A 21,041-nucleotide genomic window follows, 5' to 3' on the forward strand; every position below is an offset into this window, starting at 1 on the left:
GGCCAATCTGGGTATACGGCTGCCAGATTTTGGCGTGTGCTGCCAGTTCTAATCTCAAAATTATTGAGACAATTCAAAATAAAATACTCGAACAAATGGCAGGGGCCAGGTGGTACGAGCTTAACATCGATATTAGAGATGAGCTCGGGATGGAAGAAATGGACATGTACATCTCACGTATGTACAATAGCTATGAAGAGAGACTGGGCGGTCACCCCAATCCCGAAGCAATAGCGCTTTTGGATTGGGGCTCCGAGACCCGGAGGTTAAAAAGACGCAAACCACATGAGTTGAGCACGGCTCATTTCCGTCGGTGTTAGGCTCGTGCCTCTTGCCCCTACCAGTCTTAATCGACTGACAGGGCGAAAGCATAGTCAGTAGGAAAATTCTCTAGAATCTAGCTCTAGGAATAATTATAGTTAATATTAGTTAGTTTTTCTCCCGCTTTTTACAGGATTTTACTTCTATCTCATTTCTTCATCCTTCATTATCATTCTCATTAATTTAATCCATAAAGCGGTGTTTATTTCTATTTTATTATACTAGAGGGCTCCGCCCCCTGGCCGCTCCGCGGCCCAACCCCCTCGTATATTCTGTCAATTCGTTATGAAAATATCACTTAATTTTTTTTAATTTACATTATTCTCGTAAATTGTATTAATATTAATACTGCTGAAGTTCTGTTAAGTGCTTATTCATTCAAAAGATCATCTTCAATTTAGCTAAAAACTTACTTCAATTAAGGTTGGAGTTTTAAAAAAAGGTGAATAATCAGTTTGAAACGGTTTATATGGGATAAAATAAAATGGATGGAAAGCAAATAGGATAGAATATAATATAATATAAACGAAATATAATAGGTTTGTCATTAATAAAACGGGATGTATTTATAGTAACCTTGATAAAAGGCCACAGGTCGGTTTGATATTTAAATTAAAGAGTGGCGGTGATGCGTAACAATTTTTGGATTTGCTGCTGCAATTCCCGAGTAGTAGTGATCGCCATAAATTGCGATTTAATCGGAGAATATATCGCGATTTTATCGACGTCGCGATTTATTGCAATATTATCGGATAAAAAAATCGCGATTTTATCGACGGCGAATCATCGCAATATTATCGGGAGAAAAATCGCGATAAATTGCAATAAAATCGCGATTTTATCGAACGCGATTTTATAGAGATAAAATTGCAATAAATTGCAATTTTTCATCAACGCCTACTAACGCATGAATGACGCTTATGAAACATGTTTCTATGCCGCCGCCGCTGCCGTTTTTACCAAGGTCCGTTGGTAACTTTACCATCTCTTTTTTTTATCAATCATTGGTAATGTTAGAAAGGCAGACCGGTATTTTTACTGATTTTTCCAGGTAAGAATACCACTTTTATTCGTAATCAATTCCCGGTAACTTAATTTACCATTTTATCTCTGTAATTCTACCACAGGCGATAAAAAATATCGGCGTTTTTACCAAGGTCCATCGATATCTTTGCCATCTCACTATTCTTGGTAATTTTACAAAGACAGAATGATGAGATTACCAGTAGAACCTCATTTTACCAACCGTATTTCATAAAGTACAGAGGAGGGAAAATAATAAAAAAAAAAAAAAATCCAATGAAAACTCGGTGTCAGTCAACGCAATGTAAAAAGTTGTAAGGTTGCGAAGCGCCGATCCATCTACATAGAGGCAATTCGCACTTGGGAATCATGTTGCGGCCATAGCCTAATGGAAAAGTGTTGGCCTACCACCGTGGCGACTGAGGCGATAATCGCTCATATGTTGATGATCCTAGCGATTTTATCACCGGTAAAATCGACCGGTAAACGTGATGGACGCACGGAGAACGCCCAGAGTTAACGCCAGGGGATGAAACCCCTTGGGGACGTGATGGTACAATTTTTTATCTACCAATATTATTTTTATTATTTTTATTTTATCGGCGATAAAATCGCAATTTTTCCGTTGAAAAATGCTACTTGGGTTGGGTGATTTAATTTTACCGTGAATAATATTGGTAGATAAAAAATTGTACCATCAAGTCTCCAAGGGGTTTCATCCCCTGGCGTTAACTCTGGGCGTTCTCCGTGCGTCCATCACGTTTAGTGAAATTATAATTTTAAGTTATATACATAATAAAAAAAGGTTTGTTCATAGGGACAAAATTAATTGTTTTTAAGATAATAAGTACATTTTGCATTCCTCAATTTAAACAGTAGAAAATATACAAAGTTAATGCAGAACTTCTTGATAAACAATGTTCATTGCTGTGTTTTTATTTTTGTCGTCATCAAAATTAATGATTTTTATTTTTAAACCCTCTTTAGTCCTACATCTAGACAATGCTACATACAGTTGCCCGTGAGCGAACATTGGTCTTTCTTTATCTATAAAAATTCCCACTCTGTCAAACGATTGCCCTTGGCTTTTACTAATAGTCATAGCAAAAGCTAATCTAACGGGGAATTGTTTCCTATTCAAAACAAAAGGTAGGTTCGTTTGTTCTTTTGTGTTAAGTGTAATTTTTGGTAGTGAAACTATTTTTCCTTTTTTTTCTCCGGTTAAAATTGAGCAATGCAAAATGTATTTATTTATTTTTAAGACAGTTAATCTTGTCCCATTGCACAATCCATCCTCGATACAAATGTTGCGTAGTAACATAACCACAGCTCCTTCTTTTAACTTCAAATTTTGACTTGGCATTCCTGAAGGGTTCAGTGAAGCTAAGTATTCTGGTTGATATCTCAGAGTTAACTCGTCTTGGTCTGTCAGGTCTCGATCCGTCCACTGCAGTTGCCCAACTGAATCCTTCACTCACAATTGTTTCTCCTTCCATTTTTGAGAGTACTTCTTCATTCAATCTGTCAACTTCACAATTTCTGGATGCAAGAAGTATTGATGTTTTTAATGTTTCTTCGTTATATTCTTTAAAAATGCTATCAACAATGTTTTCATTACATATCATTTCTGATGGGAATTCAACTATTTCTTTCTTTCCATTTCCGATTTGTAGCAGCCATTCACTGAATTCTTCGTTGTTTGCTCTCATATTTTTTTTCAAGTGGAAGATTTTGAAATGTTTCCATAAAGGAGAGCTTATTAAAGCTGATTTGACTATTTGATTTCTGCTTCCTTTCTTTACTACTGGCAATAATTGTCTGAAATCTCCGCCTAGGCAAACTGCTTTTCCTCCGAATGGATCATTGTTTCTCATTAAATCTTGCAAGGTTACGTTCACTATTTGAAAAGCTGTTGACAATATTATGAAGCCTCATCCCATATTATAAAATCAACTTCTGTTAATATTTGTTTTAATGCTGTTGTAAGTTTTGCCGGTTTAATGTCGTTTTCGGATGTCATCTGAAGTGGCAATTTAAAAACCCTGTGAGCTGTTTTTCCACCAGGAAGTAAAATTGCAGCTATTCCAGTCCATGCTATACCATGCTACCATGCTATATTTGCCAAGTGGTGAAAAATACTCAGCTGTTTTTCATCACATGATAATGAAGTAATGCAACTGATAATGAAAAATAAGTCGCAAAGATAGGAGAAAAGAATTGTAATGAAATACATACAATTATTAATGATCAAAAATTAAATTCATATAATTTCGAACAGTAGAGAAATAGGAAGATTCGTAATTTTTTGTATAAATGGGGAAATTTGGGGGAATTTGGAATCGATAAATGCGGTTATCGAAACGTGCGATTATCGATACATGCGATTTGTTGTGTTTGATTGTGTTTCATGGTGTGTTTGATGTGTTTGATTGTGTTTCATGATGTGTTTGTTGTGTTTGATGTGTTTGATTGTGTTTCATGATGTGTTTGTTGTGTTTGATGTGTTTGATTGTGTTTCATGATGTATTTGTTGTGTTTAATGTGTTTGATTGTGTTTCATGATGTGTTTGTTGTGTTTGATGTGTTTTAGGTGTATCATGATGTGTATATTGCGTTTTACGTGTTTCATGATGTGTTTGATGTGTTTGCTATGTTTCATGATGCATTTGATGTGTTTTATCCCGGTTCCTTAACATAGTTACATCCACTATTATAAATGACTATACTGTATAGGTAAAATTACTGCATATTATCCCGGTCACTCTGAAGAAATCCGGTTTTATCCCAGTCATTACTGCTTTAGAAAAAAACGATGTATCGAAGATCGATACACAAAGATCGATATCCTTCCTGTTTTCCCGGTTTCTTAATATAGGTACATCCCGTTTTATCCATGACTATCCTGTATAGGTAAAATTCCTCCACTTTATCCCGGTCACTATGAAGAAATCCCGTTTCTACCAGTCATTACTGCTTTAGAAAAAACGATGTATCGAAGATCGATACACAAAGATCGATATCCTTCCTGTTTTCCCGGTTTCTTAATATAGGTACATCCCGTTTTATCCATGACTATCCTGTATAGGTAAAATTCCTCCACTTTATCCCGGTCACTATGAAGAAATCCCGTTTATACCAGTCATTACTGCTTTAGAAAAAACGATGTATCGAAGATCGATACACAAAGATCGATATCCTTCCTGTTATACCAGTTTATTAATATAGGTACATCCCGTTTTATCGATGACTATCCTGTATAGGTAAAATTCCTCCCTTTTATCCCGGTTATTATGAAGGAATCCCGTTTTATCCCAGTCATTACTGCTTTAGAAAAAAACGATGTATCGAAGATCGATACACAAAGATCGATATCCTTCCTGTTATCCCGGTTTATTAATATAGGTACATCCCGTTCATCCATGACTATCCTGTATAGGTAAAATTCCTCCCTTTTATCCCGGTTATTATGAAGAAATCCCGTTTTATCCCAGTCAATACAGCTTTAGAACAAACGATGTATCGAATATCGATACACAAAGATCGATATCCTTCCTGTTATCCCGGTTTATTAATATAGGAACATCCCGTTCATCCATGACTATCCTGTATAGGTAAAATTCCTCCCTTTTATCCCGGTTATTATGAAGAAATCCCGTTTTATCCCAGTCAATACTGCTTTAGAACAAACGATGTATCGAAGATCGATACACAAAGATCGATATCCTTCCTGTTATCCCGGTTTATTAATATAGGTACATCCCGTTCATCCATGACTCTCCCGTATAGGATGAAAATTCCTCCCTTTTATCCCGGTTATTATGAAGAAATCCCGTTTTATCCCAGTCAATACTGCTTTAGAACAAACGATGTATCGAATATCGATACACAATGATCGATATCCTTCCTGTTATCCCGGTTTATTAATATAGGTACATCCCGTTCATCCATGACTATCCTGTATAGGTAAAATTCCTCCCTTTTATCCCGGTTATTATGAAGAAATCCCGTTTTATCCCAGTCAATACAGCTTTAGAACAAACGATGTATCGAAGATCGATACACAAAGATCGATATCCTTCCTGTTTTCCCGGTTTCTTAATATAGGTACATCCCGTTCATCCATGACTATCCTGTATAGGTAAAATTCCTCCCTTTTATCCCGGTTATTATGAAGAAATCCCGTTTTATCCCAGTCAATACTGCTTTAGAACAAACGATGTATCGAAGATCGATACACAAAGATCGATATCCTTCCTGTTATCCCGGTTTATTAATATAGGTACATCCCGTTCATCCATGACTATCCTGTATAGGTAAAATTCCTCCCTTTTATCACGGTTATTATGAAGAAATCCCGTTTTATCCCAGTCAATACAGCTTTAGAACAAACGATGTATCGAATATCGATACACAAAGATCGATATCCTTCCTGTTATCCCGGTTTATTAATATAGGAACATCCCGTTCATCCATGACTATCCTGTATAGGTAAAATTCCTCCCTTTTATCCCGGTTATTATGAAGAAATCCCGTTTTATCCCAGTCAATACTGCTTTAGAACAAACGATGTATCGAAGATCGATACACAAAGATCGATATCCTTCCTGTTATCCCGGTTTATTAATATAGGTACATCCCGTTCATCCATGACTCTCCCGTATAGGATGTAAAATTCCTCCCTTTTATCCCGGTTATTATGAAGAAATCCCGTTTTATCCCAGTCAATACTGCTTTAGAACAAACGATGTATCGAATATCGATACACAATGATCGATATCCTTCCTGTTATCCCGGTTTATTAATATAGGTACATCCCGTTTTTCTAGGACTATCCTGTATAGGTAATAATCCTTCCTTTTATCCTGGTTATTAGAAGAAATACATCCCATTTTTATACCTGTCTACCTATCAATAATTCCTTTACGGAAGAATACTTTTAAATTTCCCGGGGATTTTCAATGACGTTTTCTGATTGGTTAATGAAAGACCAATGAGAATGCGAAATGACACGGACGTACACACAAAAAAGGCCTTATTTTTTTTTACTATAGTAAGATTAGGCTAAAAGGAAAATTTGTAAAGACTCGTAAGGTCTAGTAATATATGTTGTAATTCAATATGTGTAATTACAAAAATAAATAAATAAAAAAAAAAACAAGCGGGAAAATTCTAATACTGTCGTATTAGAAAAGCGCTCAGGTGTTAGTAAATATATTTAGTGAAGAAAGGACGTATAAACTCCGTCGACTTGGCTGGGAAATGGAAATAAAACATCAGCTGATAGCAAACAAAGGTTACCAAGGAAACCGTAAACGCGTATTTTTATTTCCCGAAAATGAGCTCACCGTTGAGCTCATCAGGCGCGTTTTTTTAGGCTTCATTTGAGTTCAACGATCAATTTCGATAATAATTACTCTACCGCTAAGAAATTTTCTTATAGACAAACGATCGAAACTACCTGCGCATTACGTTAAAAGCATAAAATACAGTTTTCACAGCTTTATTTATTTTAAAAATGGACCCCCCCAAAAAGCCTACACATCGATGAGCTGGTGCGCCATTTAAACGCATTAGCACTAGTATACTAGTACTCAGAGGCAAGTCGAAATCAAAAAGCGCTGCCTATTGGCTGAGCGCTTAAAAGGTTGTTCAAGCTCATGGGGATTGTACGCAAGACCTGTGCATTTAGCACATTTTGATGGTAATTTTTTGTGCACACATTTGCAGTCTATAGCTGCTTTACAATTGCATTTTTTTGCAGAGGTGAGCGGTTTCTTTGTGTTCACGAATAAGTAATACACTTTTTTTAGATTTTTTCCCTTTTGTTGTCGAGGGTAAGGGGCCTGCAGCACGCAAATTTTGCTTTCTTACGTTAACTCCGGGTTTTTTTTAAGCTCTGGGAAGCCAATATCACGGAGTGGTGGGAACACGTGAAGGTTAGTACATTTTTTACACTTTTGGAATTGTGTCCTGTGGATGCACCAGAGCTTCCTAACTGTAAAGTTTTTTCTTGTAATATCGCACAAATTGCACAAATGGGCTAATTGTTCATGAATACAAACTACTAAGTTAGTTCCAGGCGAAGTAGAACTCATTTTAGTCGCGAAAACAGAAGTTAATAAAGTTTAAATCGCATATAATTGACTTGGCAACACACGAGATGGGGCAGCGCAGAGAGAGCACAACTTGCCTCGACCGCGGTGATAAGCGGAATCCACTTAAATATAAATAACATATTTTGAAAAAGAAAGAACAAATTAAACTAAAATTAAAACAGATGAATTGGCTTATTGGAAAGCATTCTAAGTTGAGCCTTAAAAGTAAAGTTCTTCTTTATAAAGCCATGATAAGGCCGGTGTGGGCGTACGCATGTCAGTTGTGGGCCTGTATGGCAAACTCGAACATATGAGAGATAGAAACTATCCAAAATATTGCTTTAAGGAAAATTGCTCATGCAAGATGGTACGAAAGGAATGCAGATATCAGAGCAGAACTTGGGATCGAAAGCATGGAAGTTTTTATATCTCGTATGTACGAGAGATACGAAGAGCGTCTGGAATCTCAACCCAATCCTGAAACAACTCAGCTTCTGGACTGGACGGGGGAAACCAGACGCCTTAAACGCAGGAAGCCTCACGAGCTCCACACACCTGACTTTAAAAAGTCTAATATCAAGCGTAATCAAGGCCTTACCTCCCCCTGCCTGTGTCGGTACAGAGGTATCCTTGCCCTAGATACAAATGGGCCATACAAATGGGCATGCCACCTCTACTGGAACAGGAAGATTCGCAACCATAGAACCATTCCTAATAACATCCCAGACATAGTGCTCACGATGAAGGATACCAAAATTGCCTTTATAATCGAAGTCGCTGTGCCATTGGCAGTTAATATCCAGAGCGCTCACGCTGAGAAGATAAGCAAGTACATGCCTTTGGCAGACGAAATCAAGTGCCTCTGGAAATTGGACAAAGTAATAATTGTGCCAATTATCATTGGAGCAACGGGGGAGATTCCTGTGAAATTGTTTGATAGTGTTAGGAAGATCAACCTTAGAGAGAAGCTGTATCGACAATGGAGATGTTGCATGTGTGAGGAATTTGTGAATTGACTGTTGTTTCTTATGTAAAAGTTCTCGAGAAACACGATGGTGCCACTGGTCTTCTCTGAAATCAACTCCCAAGCTCAAAAAAAGCTCTCAAAGTGAGGCCAAAATGGAGGGGATATCCCGCCCTACCCCGAGAGTCCACCTCTACATCAAAACAAACTCTCCATTCACAGATAGGGAGCAAATACATTAGCAGGGTTGCCGTGTTTTCAGTTTTGGAGTCCCCAAATGAAATGGCAGCCCTGTCAATGTATTTGCTCCCTACTTTGCATGGAGAGTTTGTTTTAACGTAGAGGTGGACTCTTAGGATAGCGTGGGATATCCCCTCCATTTTGATGGGCACGAAAACTTCCAGAATTCCCTCCTCGTTGCAATGTCCAGGGCGTTGAGCTCAGTTTTGGACCAATTGAGAATGCCAAATGTGTAGGTCAACAGAGAGGTAGCATACGTATTGATAGCGAGCGCTGTATTACGTGCGGACAACTCAGATTTTAGTATTGACCTGAGTCTTCGCTTATAATCATGAGAAACTTGTTGTTTTGCATCTTTATGCTAGATTTCTCTCGCTTGCATGTACCCTAGGTACTTGTACTGATCATTCTCAGGCATGCCTTCTATTTTCCCTTCTTGTTCCGCAAGCTCATAACCTTCGTGAGCTGACCAAACACCTTTGACCATGCTGCTTCTTTTAAACTTATCGAGCCCGAACTTCATCTGGATGTCACTACTGAATTCTCCTACTGTATTTAACATTAAATGTAGGTTCTCTTTTTGACTGGAGAACAATTTCAAATCATCCATGTACCACAAGTGTGATATATTGCAATCTCCGTAATTGCACTCCACCCTCAGACTGCCAAGCAACTTTGTCAGTGGACTCAAGGCTAGGCAGAACCACAGGGGACTCAGAGAGTCCCTGGAAGATGCCATGCCTGATGTCAATCGTCCCTCTTTTTAGCTGTCGGCCGGGTTGACAGGCCCTGTTCAGACAGAGCTCGGATTTCCAGCTTCTCATAGTCTGTGCTAAGAATTGTATGAGTTTCGGATCGATACCGTAAATTTCGAGGACCTCTAGCAACCAGGAGTGGGAAATGCTATCAAATGCCTTTTGGTAATCATTATAGGCTGTGAAAAGAGGTGCCGTTGTGTTAATAGCGGTCCTAGTAGTTACTGCATCAATTGTTAGTTGTTCTTTGCACCCTCTTGAGCCTTTACGGCATCCTTTCTGCTCTTCGTCTAGTAGCCTATTTTGCTCAAGATGTTTGTAGATCTTCTCTTAAATTACGGACGTTAACAGCTTGTACACGGTGGGAAGGCAGGTGATCGGCCGATACTTTGCAGGGTCATCTGAGTACCGCTTCGTTTTGGGTCTTAAAAATGTGATTCCAGTTGTTAGGAATGCTGGCAGCTCTTCCGGGCATTGAAGGATTTTTCCAAAACACCGAGCAAGTTGCTGGTGCGCTGATTTGATGGATTTCAACCAGAAATTTTGGAGCTTGTCGGGGCCAGGGGCTTTCCAGTTCAGCATCCCATCAGGGCTTTCTCAACATCAAATTCGCTTATCGTTTGCTGTCATTTCATCCTTGATGTTAACTTTGGACTTAAATTCCTCCAACCACTCTGCGTTATTGTTGTGGTTGACTGGTTTGCTCCATATATCTTGCCAGAAATCCCTGGTGATTCCAATGTTAGACGTTTTGTCGTGCCCAATGTTTTCATCTGCTCCGTTAGGCTGCAAACTTCTGTAAAATGCACTTTGGCTTCTCTCGAATAACCCATTTTGTTCCAGGCGCATGTTACTCTTTTGGTACCTCTTTCGCTTCGTTGCTTGAACTTGTTATTTTTGTTTTAGAAGATCTAACACATCTGTTTTGGTGGAATTATCCTCGCTCTTGAGCTTTTCAAGAAGTTTTTTACGCATCTTTTCGACTTTTTTGCTTGGGTGTGGTCTTAAGTACTCGGTAAGAATGCCTGTATCCTTCCTGAGGTCTTTGATTCTCCTCTGTATCCTGGCTTCCCATGCTGGTGTGCTATTCTTTTTGCCACGACCGTTGCCTTCTTGTAATCCATCATTTTCTGGTGATTGAGGAACAGAACTGTCCCAGCTCCTACGAAAAGCAGTGTATGCAATTCTCAGAGTGAAGTTTCATTAGTAATGATGCTCCCAGTATGCCATTGATTTCAGCTATGACTTTTTCAGTAAACGGCTTATTGAAAAGTCTTGGGAGTCTGGGTCTACTCGCAGGCTTGAACTCTGGCAGGAACTTTTCAAACACCTCTGTGGCTTTGGGAGACGGACTGGTTGGGTTTTCAACTCTTGCTCTTTTCTGCGCAAATTCAGGACGTATCTCTACTCCTCTGGATCCTGCCGAACTCTCCACACTAGCCACTACTTGGGAAGCATCCCCCAAATTTCCTTGCTCCATTCTCTCCGTTTCTAGAAGCTGCAGTTTGTTGGCGACCTCCCTCTTGATTCGATTTATGTCAGCCTCAAGGAGAAGTTTGTCGGCAAAAATTGATCTCCTTTGGTCCAATATGTTCTGAATCGATTTGCTCCTCAGTTCAGGGAACCTTTCAAGCACCATTCTATGCAAATCTCCACTATAGGGTAGGTCAGTAGTTTTGTTCCGAGTGATTTCCAAGTAGCAGCGCACTATGTGCTCGTTCATTTCTTTTGACCACTTAGTTCGCCTTCGTCCTGGAACGGGAAGAGTTGTAGGTGGGGCTATCACTACGACTGCATGTGGCTGATTACTTGCGGGCGTTACTTCCTGGGTTTCGCTTCCTATATTCTGCATCTCTTTTGCAACTTCTTCCTTGATTTGATTTAGTCTGTCTGGAGCTACGCGTTGCTTATTGACTATTGATCGCCGTTGTCGTAACATGTGCTGCACTGTTAGATGTTGCAGCTCCGGAAATGGATCCAACACTTTCAGATGCAGCGCTGCTGCATGGGGTTCTCTTGTTGACTTGAGTTTGGTAACTTCAAAATAACACCGAATCACATATTCGTTCATTTCCTGTGTCCAAGTGATTCTCTGTTTGTTTTTTGGGCCTTGCGAGGCGAGCTGCGACTGTGGAGTAGCAGCAACGCTCTCATCAAGCACAAACACAAGATGTTGTAGAGTTTGATCGCTATTGTCATTTCTGGACGTAGAAGGTGTTGTTGCCCGTCATTCCAATCCTCGGTCGGCCTCGTCCTCAGCTTGAGGTTCATGTCCTACACCAGCCTCCCAGTTGCTGGTGCGTCCGAGGCTTTTCCTTTGTTGTTTTTTGCTAGAAGATTGACTTCTTACTGCGGGGAGCAAACCCACAGGAAGGGTTTTGTAGCTGGACTTTTTTCAGCTCGCGATGTACACGAACCTACTCGTACTTCCTGGGATACCACAGGAATTGAATTCGGTCGGCCAGGTGTCTCCAGGGGCGGCGCCCGATTCCCTCCCGGATCCGATCCCCTCCCGCAGCCCAAGTCCGTTTCCGATTCCCTCCCGCTAATGACCTTTAATAAAATGAAGCAGCAACATTAATCATTCAACTTACCATTTCCAGAGAGGTGCGCAGTTTCCCGTGAGTGTCTCAGGAAAATTAAAAAAAAAAAAATTAGAAAAGTTAATGAATTTTGCAATTACATAATTCTTAATTACATCGGTGAAGGAGCCATTTTCCCCCGTCAAATGTGGGCAGAAAAAATCGCCGAGCCGACGAGAACCACTAACGCCTGCGAGAGTTTTCACTCGCGCTATAATTCTTTTTTTTACAAAGCCCACTCCAACCTCTTCAGTTTCGTGAGTGTATGTACTTAAAAAAATATTCAAGGACAGCCGAATTTTGATTAACTCTGCAAATCACACGGAGGCGAAACTCAGGTCGAGTATCATTCAAAAAATAAAATTCCTCGAGAAATGCATTGCTGAGCTGGATGCCAACTGCAATGACAAAGCTCTGCTGAAGTTCATTCGCACGGTCTCCCACCGGAATTTGCCCAATATTTTATTGTGAAAACCCTGTGACTTACTTTTGTGATTTTATTTTTTGAGTGACGCGTCGGGCTCCCTACACCCGTTTCAGCCTTTTTTCGGCATGTTTTCTTCTTTGACGCATTGGGCTCTATTCACCCGTTTCAGCATTTCTTTTAGCATGTTTTCTTCTTTGACGCATCGGGTTCCATATACCCCCTCTAGTTTTTCTGTGTACATCTGGCAGCCATGAAGAGGGTCAGAAGGGGGAGAAGGTTCTCAAATTTTGTCTCATGCATACGTATGAAACAGACTTTGGGAACTTACGAGGGCTGTCCCAAAAGAAACCGGACTTTTGTCATAGAAGGCGAACCGAGCGTCGTAATGAAGTTTTCTTGGGCTTGTTTGAAAGCTGATAAGCTACTGGAGATGCTTGTTTTTACAGAATGCAAAAATTCGTCTTGGTAAGGAAACTACACGCTTTGGAATAAAGGAAAGTCAAACTCGAGTTGCGATTTTTGTCTTTATTTCAAGAAAAATTTGGATACAACTTTAAAAGAAAAACCCAGGTTTTAAGTTAAAAACTTCGTTGCTCTCTTACTCAAATACTTAAAAATAAGGAAATTAACATTTTAAGCAGCTTACCAAGTCATCGCCAATCCCCTTCAAAATACTCGCCAGCTTTGTCGATGCATTTTTGCCACCGTTTCTTCAATCGGAAGAAACACTGTTGGAAATCCTCAGGTTTAAATGATCGCAATTCCTTCAAAGTGTTCTCTTGAATTTCCGGAATGGTTTGAAAACGTCGACCTTTCAAGGTAGATTTAAGTCGTGGAAATAAGACAAAATCATACGGAGCCAATTCCTGGTTTCTGCATCAAGATAATGCACCTGCCCATGCATCCCTCCAAATTCGCGAATTTTGTGCAAAGAATGCCATGAGTGTCCTCCCTCATCCCCCTCATTCACCTATGACCTGGCTCCGTGTGATTTTGTCTTATTTCCACGACTTAAATCTACCTTGAAAGGTCGACGTTTTCAAACCATTCCGGAAATTCAAGAGAGCACTTTGAAGGAATTGCGATCATTCAAACCTGAGGATTTCCAACAGTGTTTCTTCCGATTGAAGAAACGGTGGCAAAAATGCATCGACAAAGCTGGCGAGTATTTTGAAGGGGATTGGTGATGACTTGGTAAGCTGTTTAAAATGTTAATTTCCTTATTTTTAAGCATTTGAGTAAGAGAGCAACGAAGTTTTTAACTTAAAACCTGGGTTTTTTTTTAAAGTTTTACCCAAATTTTTCTTGAAATAAAGACAAAAATCGCAACTCGAGTTTGACTTTCCTTTATTCCAAAGCGTGTAGTTTCCTTACCAAGACGAATTTTTGCATTCTGTAAAAACAAGCATCTCCAGTAGCTTATCAGCTTTCAAACAAGCCCAAGAAAACTTCATTACGACGCTCGGTTCGCCTTCTATGACAAAAGTCCGGTTTCTTTTGGGACAGCCCTCGTACTATCAACCTAGCCCACTTTCTTCATCAAATCATCATAATTTTGTGAATTTACACTAATTTTCCTGAAACACTCACAGGAAACAGCACAGCTCTCTAGAAATGGTAAGTTGAATGATTAATGCGGCGTTGCCGCTTCATTTTATTAATGGTCATTAGCGGGCGGGAATTGGAAACGGATTTGGGCTGCGGGAGGGAATCTCGGGAGGGAATCGGACGCCACTCGTCTCCAGCTACTGGCTCCGGCGCTGCGGGATCGCCAGCCCCAAAAGGGGCCTCTCGTACAGTACAAAGTACACACTACAAAGCACACAGTACAAAGCACACAGTACAAAGCACACAGTACAAAGCACACAGTACAAAGCACACAGTACAAAGTACTTCCCGTGCGGGCTTATTATTATTATTATTATTATTATTATTGTGAAGACTTAAATCGTGTGAACCTTAGACAGAAATAGATATTTTGTCTAAATTAAACTTTTTCATTTATTTTTTGTTCCAAAAGTTTATGAGTGTAATTTCAGGTGCTATTAACTTAAATAAGTGAAGTAGACTGATCGGTTAAAATGTATGAGTTCCTAAAAATCTAATGGAGTTCAACGCGCAAGCACCTTCCTGGTGATAAGCTCTGGTATGTCAGGCACTTATGATTTGTCTTATATTTGAGGGGGTTGGAGGATAAGGCGCATAAATGCAGTTTTTAAAAAAAAATTGAGTTCTAAATAATGTCAAGTAAAACTAGTCTTAATGCATATCCTCAGAAAAATTCGCTCCCAAAGTCCAATTTTAAGCATCAAAAAGTCAATATGAACTTTCTTTCCACCATATGGATCCACGTAATTTCGGAATATCAAACACGTTATTTCTCAATACGGCAAAACTTCACTAATGCGCCTTGTCCTCCAAGCCCCTCATTTGTATTCATAATCCTTGACGAGCAAAATTCGGCATGTGTGAATTTTTTCCACTAAGGTTCGGTTTTTGTGGTTACCTACTGTTTATTTTATCATCATTTTTACCTTTAGAAAAACTACAAACGAACACACAACTTATATGGAAAGTGAATTGCTTATAATCAGATATCTAGTAGCAGGAAAGTGCGCGGCAGCTATGCGGGTTGAGGAGGCGCGGCGATGGCGTGGAGGCGCTCCTAGGGGGTTAAGGCGCGCTCAAGAGGATTTTCTCCCCTTTTTCGTTCCAGATACGGCAAAGTGGACGAAATTTTCGCGCAAAACACGCTAACTTCTTCATTCCAATAGGAATTGACTCTTTTTATCTTCAAAATTCAATGTCTCAAATGATCATGTTCATTGATGAAATCACCCATCTCCGTTTGGAAGAACCGACACACAGAGAGGTTTCACATAGAGGTGCCTTATCCATTGAAGAGTCCAAACCGCACAACTGGTTGATCAGAAGTGCTAAGCCGGATTTAAATGCAGTCGAGACTCATTCGAATCATATTTAAGTTCAGTGGAAGGACCAACGAGATTCGGCCCCAGGGGCACGGTCTGACCGCGGGGCGCACGAAAGCAAATGCTGGTTGCTTCGGTCCCTCTCTAGAAACTGCCTTGCCGGTCAGCCTGGCTGTTATTAACCCTCTAACATCCTTACTTACTTTTTTTCTTTTTTACTTACTTACTTATTTACTTACTTCCTCACATACTTACTTACTTATTTACTCACTTACTCACTTACTCACTTACTCACTTACTTACTTACTTACTTACTTACTTACTTACTTACTAGAGTCCCTTTATACCCAGAGTTAAGACATCTCGATTATCAGCTGGCCTGGGCTGGTCAAGGAGGCACAAAAGAGTGCACTCAAACGAACGATATTGAGGGATAAGGATAAGAAATCCTGCGATGTATGTCATCCAAAAACAACAACAGCAACATAACTGATCAAAACTTAACCAAAGAAATTGCAATAAAATAAAATTAGATTGATTAGTGGATAATTTCATAATCTATTTTCATTTTGGTGCGATGAAAATGACAATTCACTCTTGATAAACCACAATTGAGTTATATTTTCATTATTTTTGTACACATTCGAGGTACCGCCATCTTGGTGCACTCATTTTTAACTCCATGAGCGAGAACCAATCAGAATTGGATTTTTTTTAGGCCACTTTCAGCCCAACCGAAAGTGAGATGTCGTAACTCTGGGTATATAGGGACTCTATTACTTACTTACTTATGTGCTTACTTACTTACGTCCTTGCTTGGTTGCCTTCTATATACTGAATTTTTTATTTAATTCATAGGTTTATGGCAAGCTGACAAGGTATAATGGAGCGGACAGATTTGAATGGTCCCATAGCTATGCAAGAGTTCATCAACCAAAAAGGAAGTACACAACTGAAGGAGTATTTACTTATTTTGAAAACTACAAAGTAGAAGAGAGGGATAGAGTAAAATGCATAAGTGGAATGGAAGGTAAAGGCTTAATTTTACAAATTTCTTTTGTTGGACCATCAATAACAAAATAAAACTCGATGTTTAGAATTAAACAAAATTTTCCTGTCGACAAGAAGAGGAGACAGTTTTGTTGCCCAGCCCGCGCGTTTATTATGGCATTAGAGTATGTTTTAAAGAGCTTTCACAAATGTATTTCGTGCCTGGGTTGTAGATGCATCTTTATTTTAGTTCAAAATATTCATTTTTACCAGAGTTTTTGCGTTAATAACCACCAAAACGCAGCAACTGTCGTGTTGTCAGCTTAAATTCGATGAGGAACCAGTGCTTTGGTGGTTTCTATGTACTTTTAACATTTCAGTGAAACATTTTCGTTTTTATCCGCGTCATAGCGTAACCCCCTCCCCCTTCCCCCATATAAATTGTAAATTAGCTTTCTACACAAGTTTCATGTTTCTGGAAAAAGCTCCTTTCCCAACAGCTTTAAGGCTCTGGACTCCCCGGAACACTTTTTCTTCCTCTGTAATTATTTCGTTAGTCAAAGTTAAGAACTCTATCTCGGGGAATTTTTTGGGCTTGATAAGGTTCAAAAGTTGTCGATATCTCAAAAAAATTGGAATGAGATACGTATGTTTGTAACTACAGTAATAAAAGCAAGAATGGCGACTCTGTGCATCCCCTCAAACTAATTTATTTTCTGCTAATGGCATACCCTCTTCGAGTACTACCAGCGCATCTTTTCCCTTGAAACCTTGATCGTATGTTTCCTTTCTCGTGAACTCTTTGTCAGTTATACTAGAGTCTGTTAATTATTCTTTAGGCTTGTAGTTAATTTTCATACCTTGAAAATTCATACTATGTGTGGCATCCATAATCTGAGGGCTATTTAAATATTTTAACTACCCTTGAAATGGGTCTGTTGCACGTAAGAGATACAGCCAACTGAATACATAATATCAGGGTAAATTCGCTCGAAATTCACATTGGGCACATCACTTAAGTCTGAAATCTGTTCCTTATCGTGCAATCCGCATGGTTTGTAACATGATTTTTCGAGTTTACCTCGTCTGCGGGCAGTTTTACTTATCTCCCTGGTCACCGCTGACCAGGTTTGCACAGGGGTTAGAAAGAACTGCTCAAAGTAAACGAACGGTTAACCAACTTTTTCTATCGTACGATTGCATTGGTTTCCAAGCGTTTATCTCCTTTTTCCTTTTTTATTAGCAAAAACAAAATCTTTGAATTAATTGAAATCTTCCGCTAGGAAAGTTTATAACAGTTTCCAAGATTGTTCGTTCATTCAGGTAAAGTCTCTCATGGAGAAAACTCCCGAACTCTCTCCGCCAGCCACCAAGAAAAACGGCTCGCACACGCGGTAAATTTGAAAAAACGTATTTTAAACTACACAGATTGCACGCTAAAGAGTGGATTTCAAACTTGTTTGATGTGCCCATTGTGATTTTGGAGCGAGTGTGCCCTTAAGAAGTGTATTCAGTTGACTGTATCTTTTGCTTGAAACATACCCATTGTCTCCATTGCTTCTTCTCTGTTTTCATTGCGTGTTTGCTTTTTCTTTTTTTGTAGATCAGAGTAGAATCAAATAAGTTTTGCTCTTGGAGCCATCGTTTTTTAAAAAAGTGACTTTAGTTATTTTAAAACTTCAGCATGTTTTCTGAAGTCCTCATACTCTTGGAAAGTCGATTTTAATAGTGGTCAATCTTCGTTTTCAACAGAAATTTTTTTTTGGCCTCTTTTATCACTGGAAGTTAAATTTTTTGTCCGTACCGTAGACCAACTAAACAGGCTTGTTTTCCTATCAATACGTGCGATAATAATACCGTTTTAAGTTTTTTTGCACTCATAGAGCTATATTCTTGTAGAAGAATAAAACAAAATATCCTTCAAAGTTTTTACTTTCAAAATTTAGCCCCCAAATTGCTCTAAAGTCCGATTTCTAGAATTTTGCGCCATCATTTTACTCCTAAAAAGCCAGGAAATGTAATTAAACGCTTAATTTTAATTAATTTCTTTAGAACTAACTTAGAAGATGTGGTAGACAACTTTTTTAAAGAATTTCTACAGGTTTGCTCTTTTTAAAGCTACAAATTGTACAATTTTTTACTGGTCTACGGTACAGGACAATAACGTTACGGTACAGGACAATAACGTTACGGTACGGACAAACGGGCTACGGTAAGGACGAAGAGGCATTCGTAAATATTACTGTATGCAAGGGCCGAATTATAAAGAACTGAAATTCATTGGGGAATAAACTGCTAAGTTATAGCATAGCTTATAAGTGCCACTTTTATAAATAATTACAGGGAATCAAGGTAAAAAGAGTAAGTAAATCAGTTTTTCAAAAATAATGAACTGCTTTTATTTTAAAGTAAACGCATTAAATAATTAGGGACAAATCTTAGAAGCTGAGTTCTTAAAACAAGCTTGACAACGTTAGAACGTTTTAGGTGCACTTTTACAAAATGAGAAAGAAAACAAAAAGGTAAATTTATCGAAAATGTGGTCACAAATCACCTTAAATAAATATTTAAAGGACAATAAGAAAAAAATAAGTTAGATATTAACGAATAAATAATAAACGAATAAATTGCTATGAACTTCAGACGAAAAAGAGGACTCAAAGTTCTAAAAGAAAAAATGAAAAAAATTAAAAAGATGGCGATCCTTATGCAATTATCGACAAAAAACCCTCCTTCTTCTAAGTCGCGTCGTACTAAAAAAAAGTACGTCTCTCTTTTTTTTTTAAATTCCAAATGTTGGTGATAGATAAAATAAAGTAAAGTGGGATGATCTATCAAACAGCGCACCGATTTTTGGATGACTTTCGCATTTTGTCTGTACTTACCGTAGACCCGGCCTAGGGTGTATCTTATTTTTGAGTTTTGCGAAAATCAAGTTGGTCAACCCCTAAAAAGTTTCTATGTAGTCTCTAAATGAACCCCCTGAAAGGAAAAAATTTAAAAAAAATTTTAACCCGTGCCTCAAAGGGCCTAAAGGGCCTAAACCCAAAATTCAAAAATTTTGGCAAGCGACACATCAATTCTGAAGGAAAATGGCAAGTTACGGACCTTTTAGGACAGAAATTTCGTCCGTTTTGCCGTATCTTGAAGCGTAAGGTCACAAACGGCCCAATGACGACGTGAGGCTATGGGCTGGCGGGGCGCGCCGCGGCCGGCCCGCCGCTGAGCGTACGCGCGCGGCAGGGTTGCGCATCGCCGCTTTACACCGGCGTAGAGGAACGAACGGTGGGGTGGGAGGGGGATATCCGGTGGAAAAGCATCCACATTTTCTATCCATAATGAAAATGCATTATACTTTTTCAATATAGATGAGGAAATATGAGCCATACAAGGAAGTGATGAAAAGAGTGACAAATACATAATATAGTTTGTACGGTTAGGAGTGTAAGTGGGGAAAATTTGCCGTAACTACAGAACAGCCCTGAAAATCTCCGGGAAATAAAAGCTGCTATTGATGAGAGGTTTGCATGAGAGGTTTAATTAAGGACTAATTAAAAAGATAGGAGCGATGTTGTCGAATCGTAAGCCCTTTACGCGATCAAAAGCGATTAGTGTAAATTTAATTGGAAAAGTTTAAGAAAAATTTGATGAAAGAAAATTGCCCCAAATTCGGGAAGTGCTTAAAGTGTTTTTCTATTATGTGAAGTGTTCGCACATGAATGTCAATGGCAGTAATTCCAATATGGAATGAAAAATGTAGAATCCCTGTGATACGTAGTGTCTATGTTTACCCTCCTTTTCATTAATGCATTTAACGTGACATCAATTAGAAAGTTTTATTCGAGAGGTTCAATATGGCTTACCCACTTACATTTTCTGGTACTGAACCCCCCCCCCCCCCCGCCACAGTTACTTGCTATAATCAAAAATGTAATATCAGTTTCTCGAAAAAATATGATTTAATTTGGGGTTTGAACCCTTTTCTTTATAACCGTGGGCAATGCCCTTGACCACTCGGCTACTGGGGAAGATTTGAGTAAATGAGGCTAATGTGTCATTTAGCCCCGTGGGTGAGGCCAGGCAATCAACATCAGCTGTAAGTTGGCGAAGCCAGATTGAACCGATTGATTAAAACTTTCTAATTGATGCCGCGTCAAATACACCAATGGAAAGGAGGGTATACAAAGTCTTATTGATGTATCAAACCTTCAGTGATTTCATATGAAATGAAAAAACTTGTTTTCTTCCGTTTGGCGGGACTCATAAGCGAGCGTGAATTTTTCCTGTCGAGAAACTCTCTCCTGGGCGCGAGCTTTCTTCTTGTCTGCTCTCCTCACCTCTGCTGCAATGATAGTATCCTTCACTGTGGATATTATGCATTCTCATTCAGGTTTTCGCTGAAGAATTAAAAATGCTTTATCCTCTTCATTTTCCATGATATCTGGAGTATTGCATAAAGCAATGTCGAATAACACTTCGATTTTTGCCGTAAAATCAGTCTCCAAATTTTCTTGAACCAGCGATCGACGGCCAGCATTTTTTGATACGCGCCTCCACTCCTCATAAAAATATAAACATTTTTAAAAACATGGACACTATGTATCACAGGGATTCTACATTTTTCATTCCATATTGGAATTACAAGATCAGAGGTTTTCGACGCACCGCCATTGACATTAATGTGCGAAAACTTCACATATTAGAAAAACACTTT

General features: G+C 39.0%; 1 protein-coding gene across 1 annotated transcript in view; it reads left to right on the forward strand.

Annotated features, from left to right (window-relative positions):
* The window catches only part of Hsepi (D-glucuronyl C5-epimerase), a 60,932-nt gene that overhangs the window by 13,186 nt on the left and 26,705 nt on the right, over positions 1–21,041 (forward strand). The window contains exon 3 of the mRNA XM_019049882.2: positions 16,196–16,367. Within this exon, the coding sequence (XP_018905427.2) occupies positions 16,196–16,367 (172 nt within the window). The remainder of the gene's footprint in view (positions 1–16,195; positions 16,368–21,041) is intronic.

The sequence above is a fragment of the Bemisia tabaci genome, chromosome 2 (genome assembly GCF_918797505.1).
Source record: "Bemisia tabaci chromosome 2, PGI_BMITA_v3".
In the NCBI taxonomy this organism is placed as follows: domain Eukaryota; kingdom Metazoa; phylum Arthropoda; class Insecta; order Hemiptera; family Aleyrodidae; genus Bemisia; species Bemisia tabaci.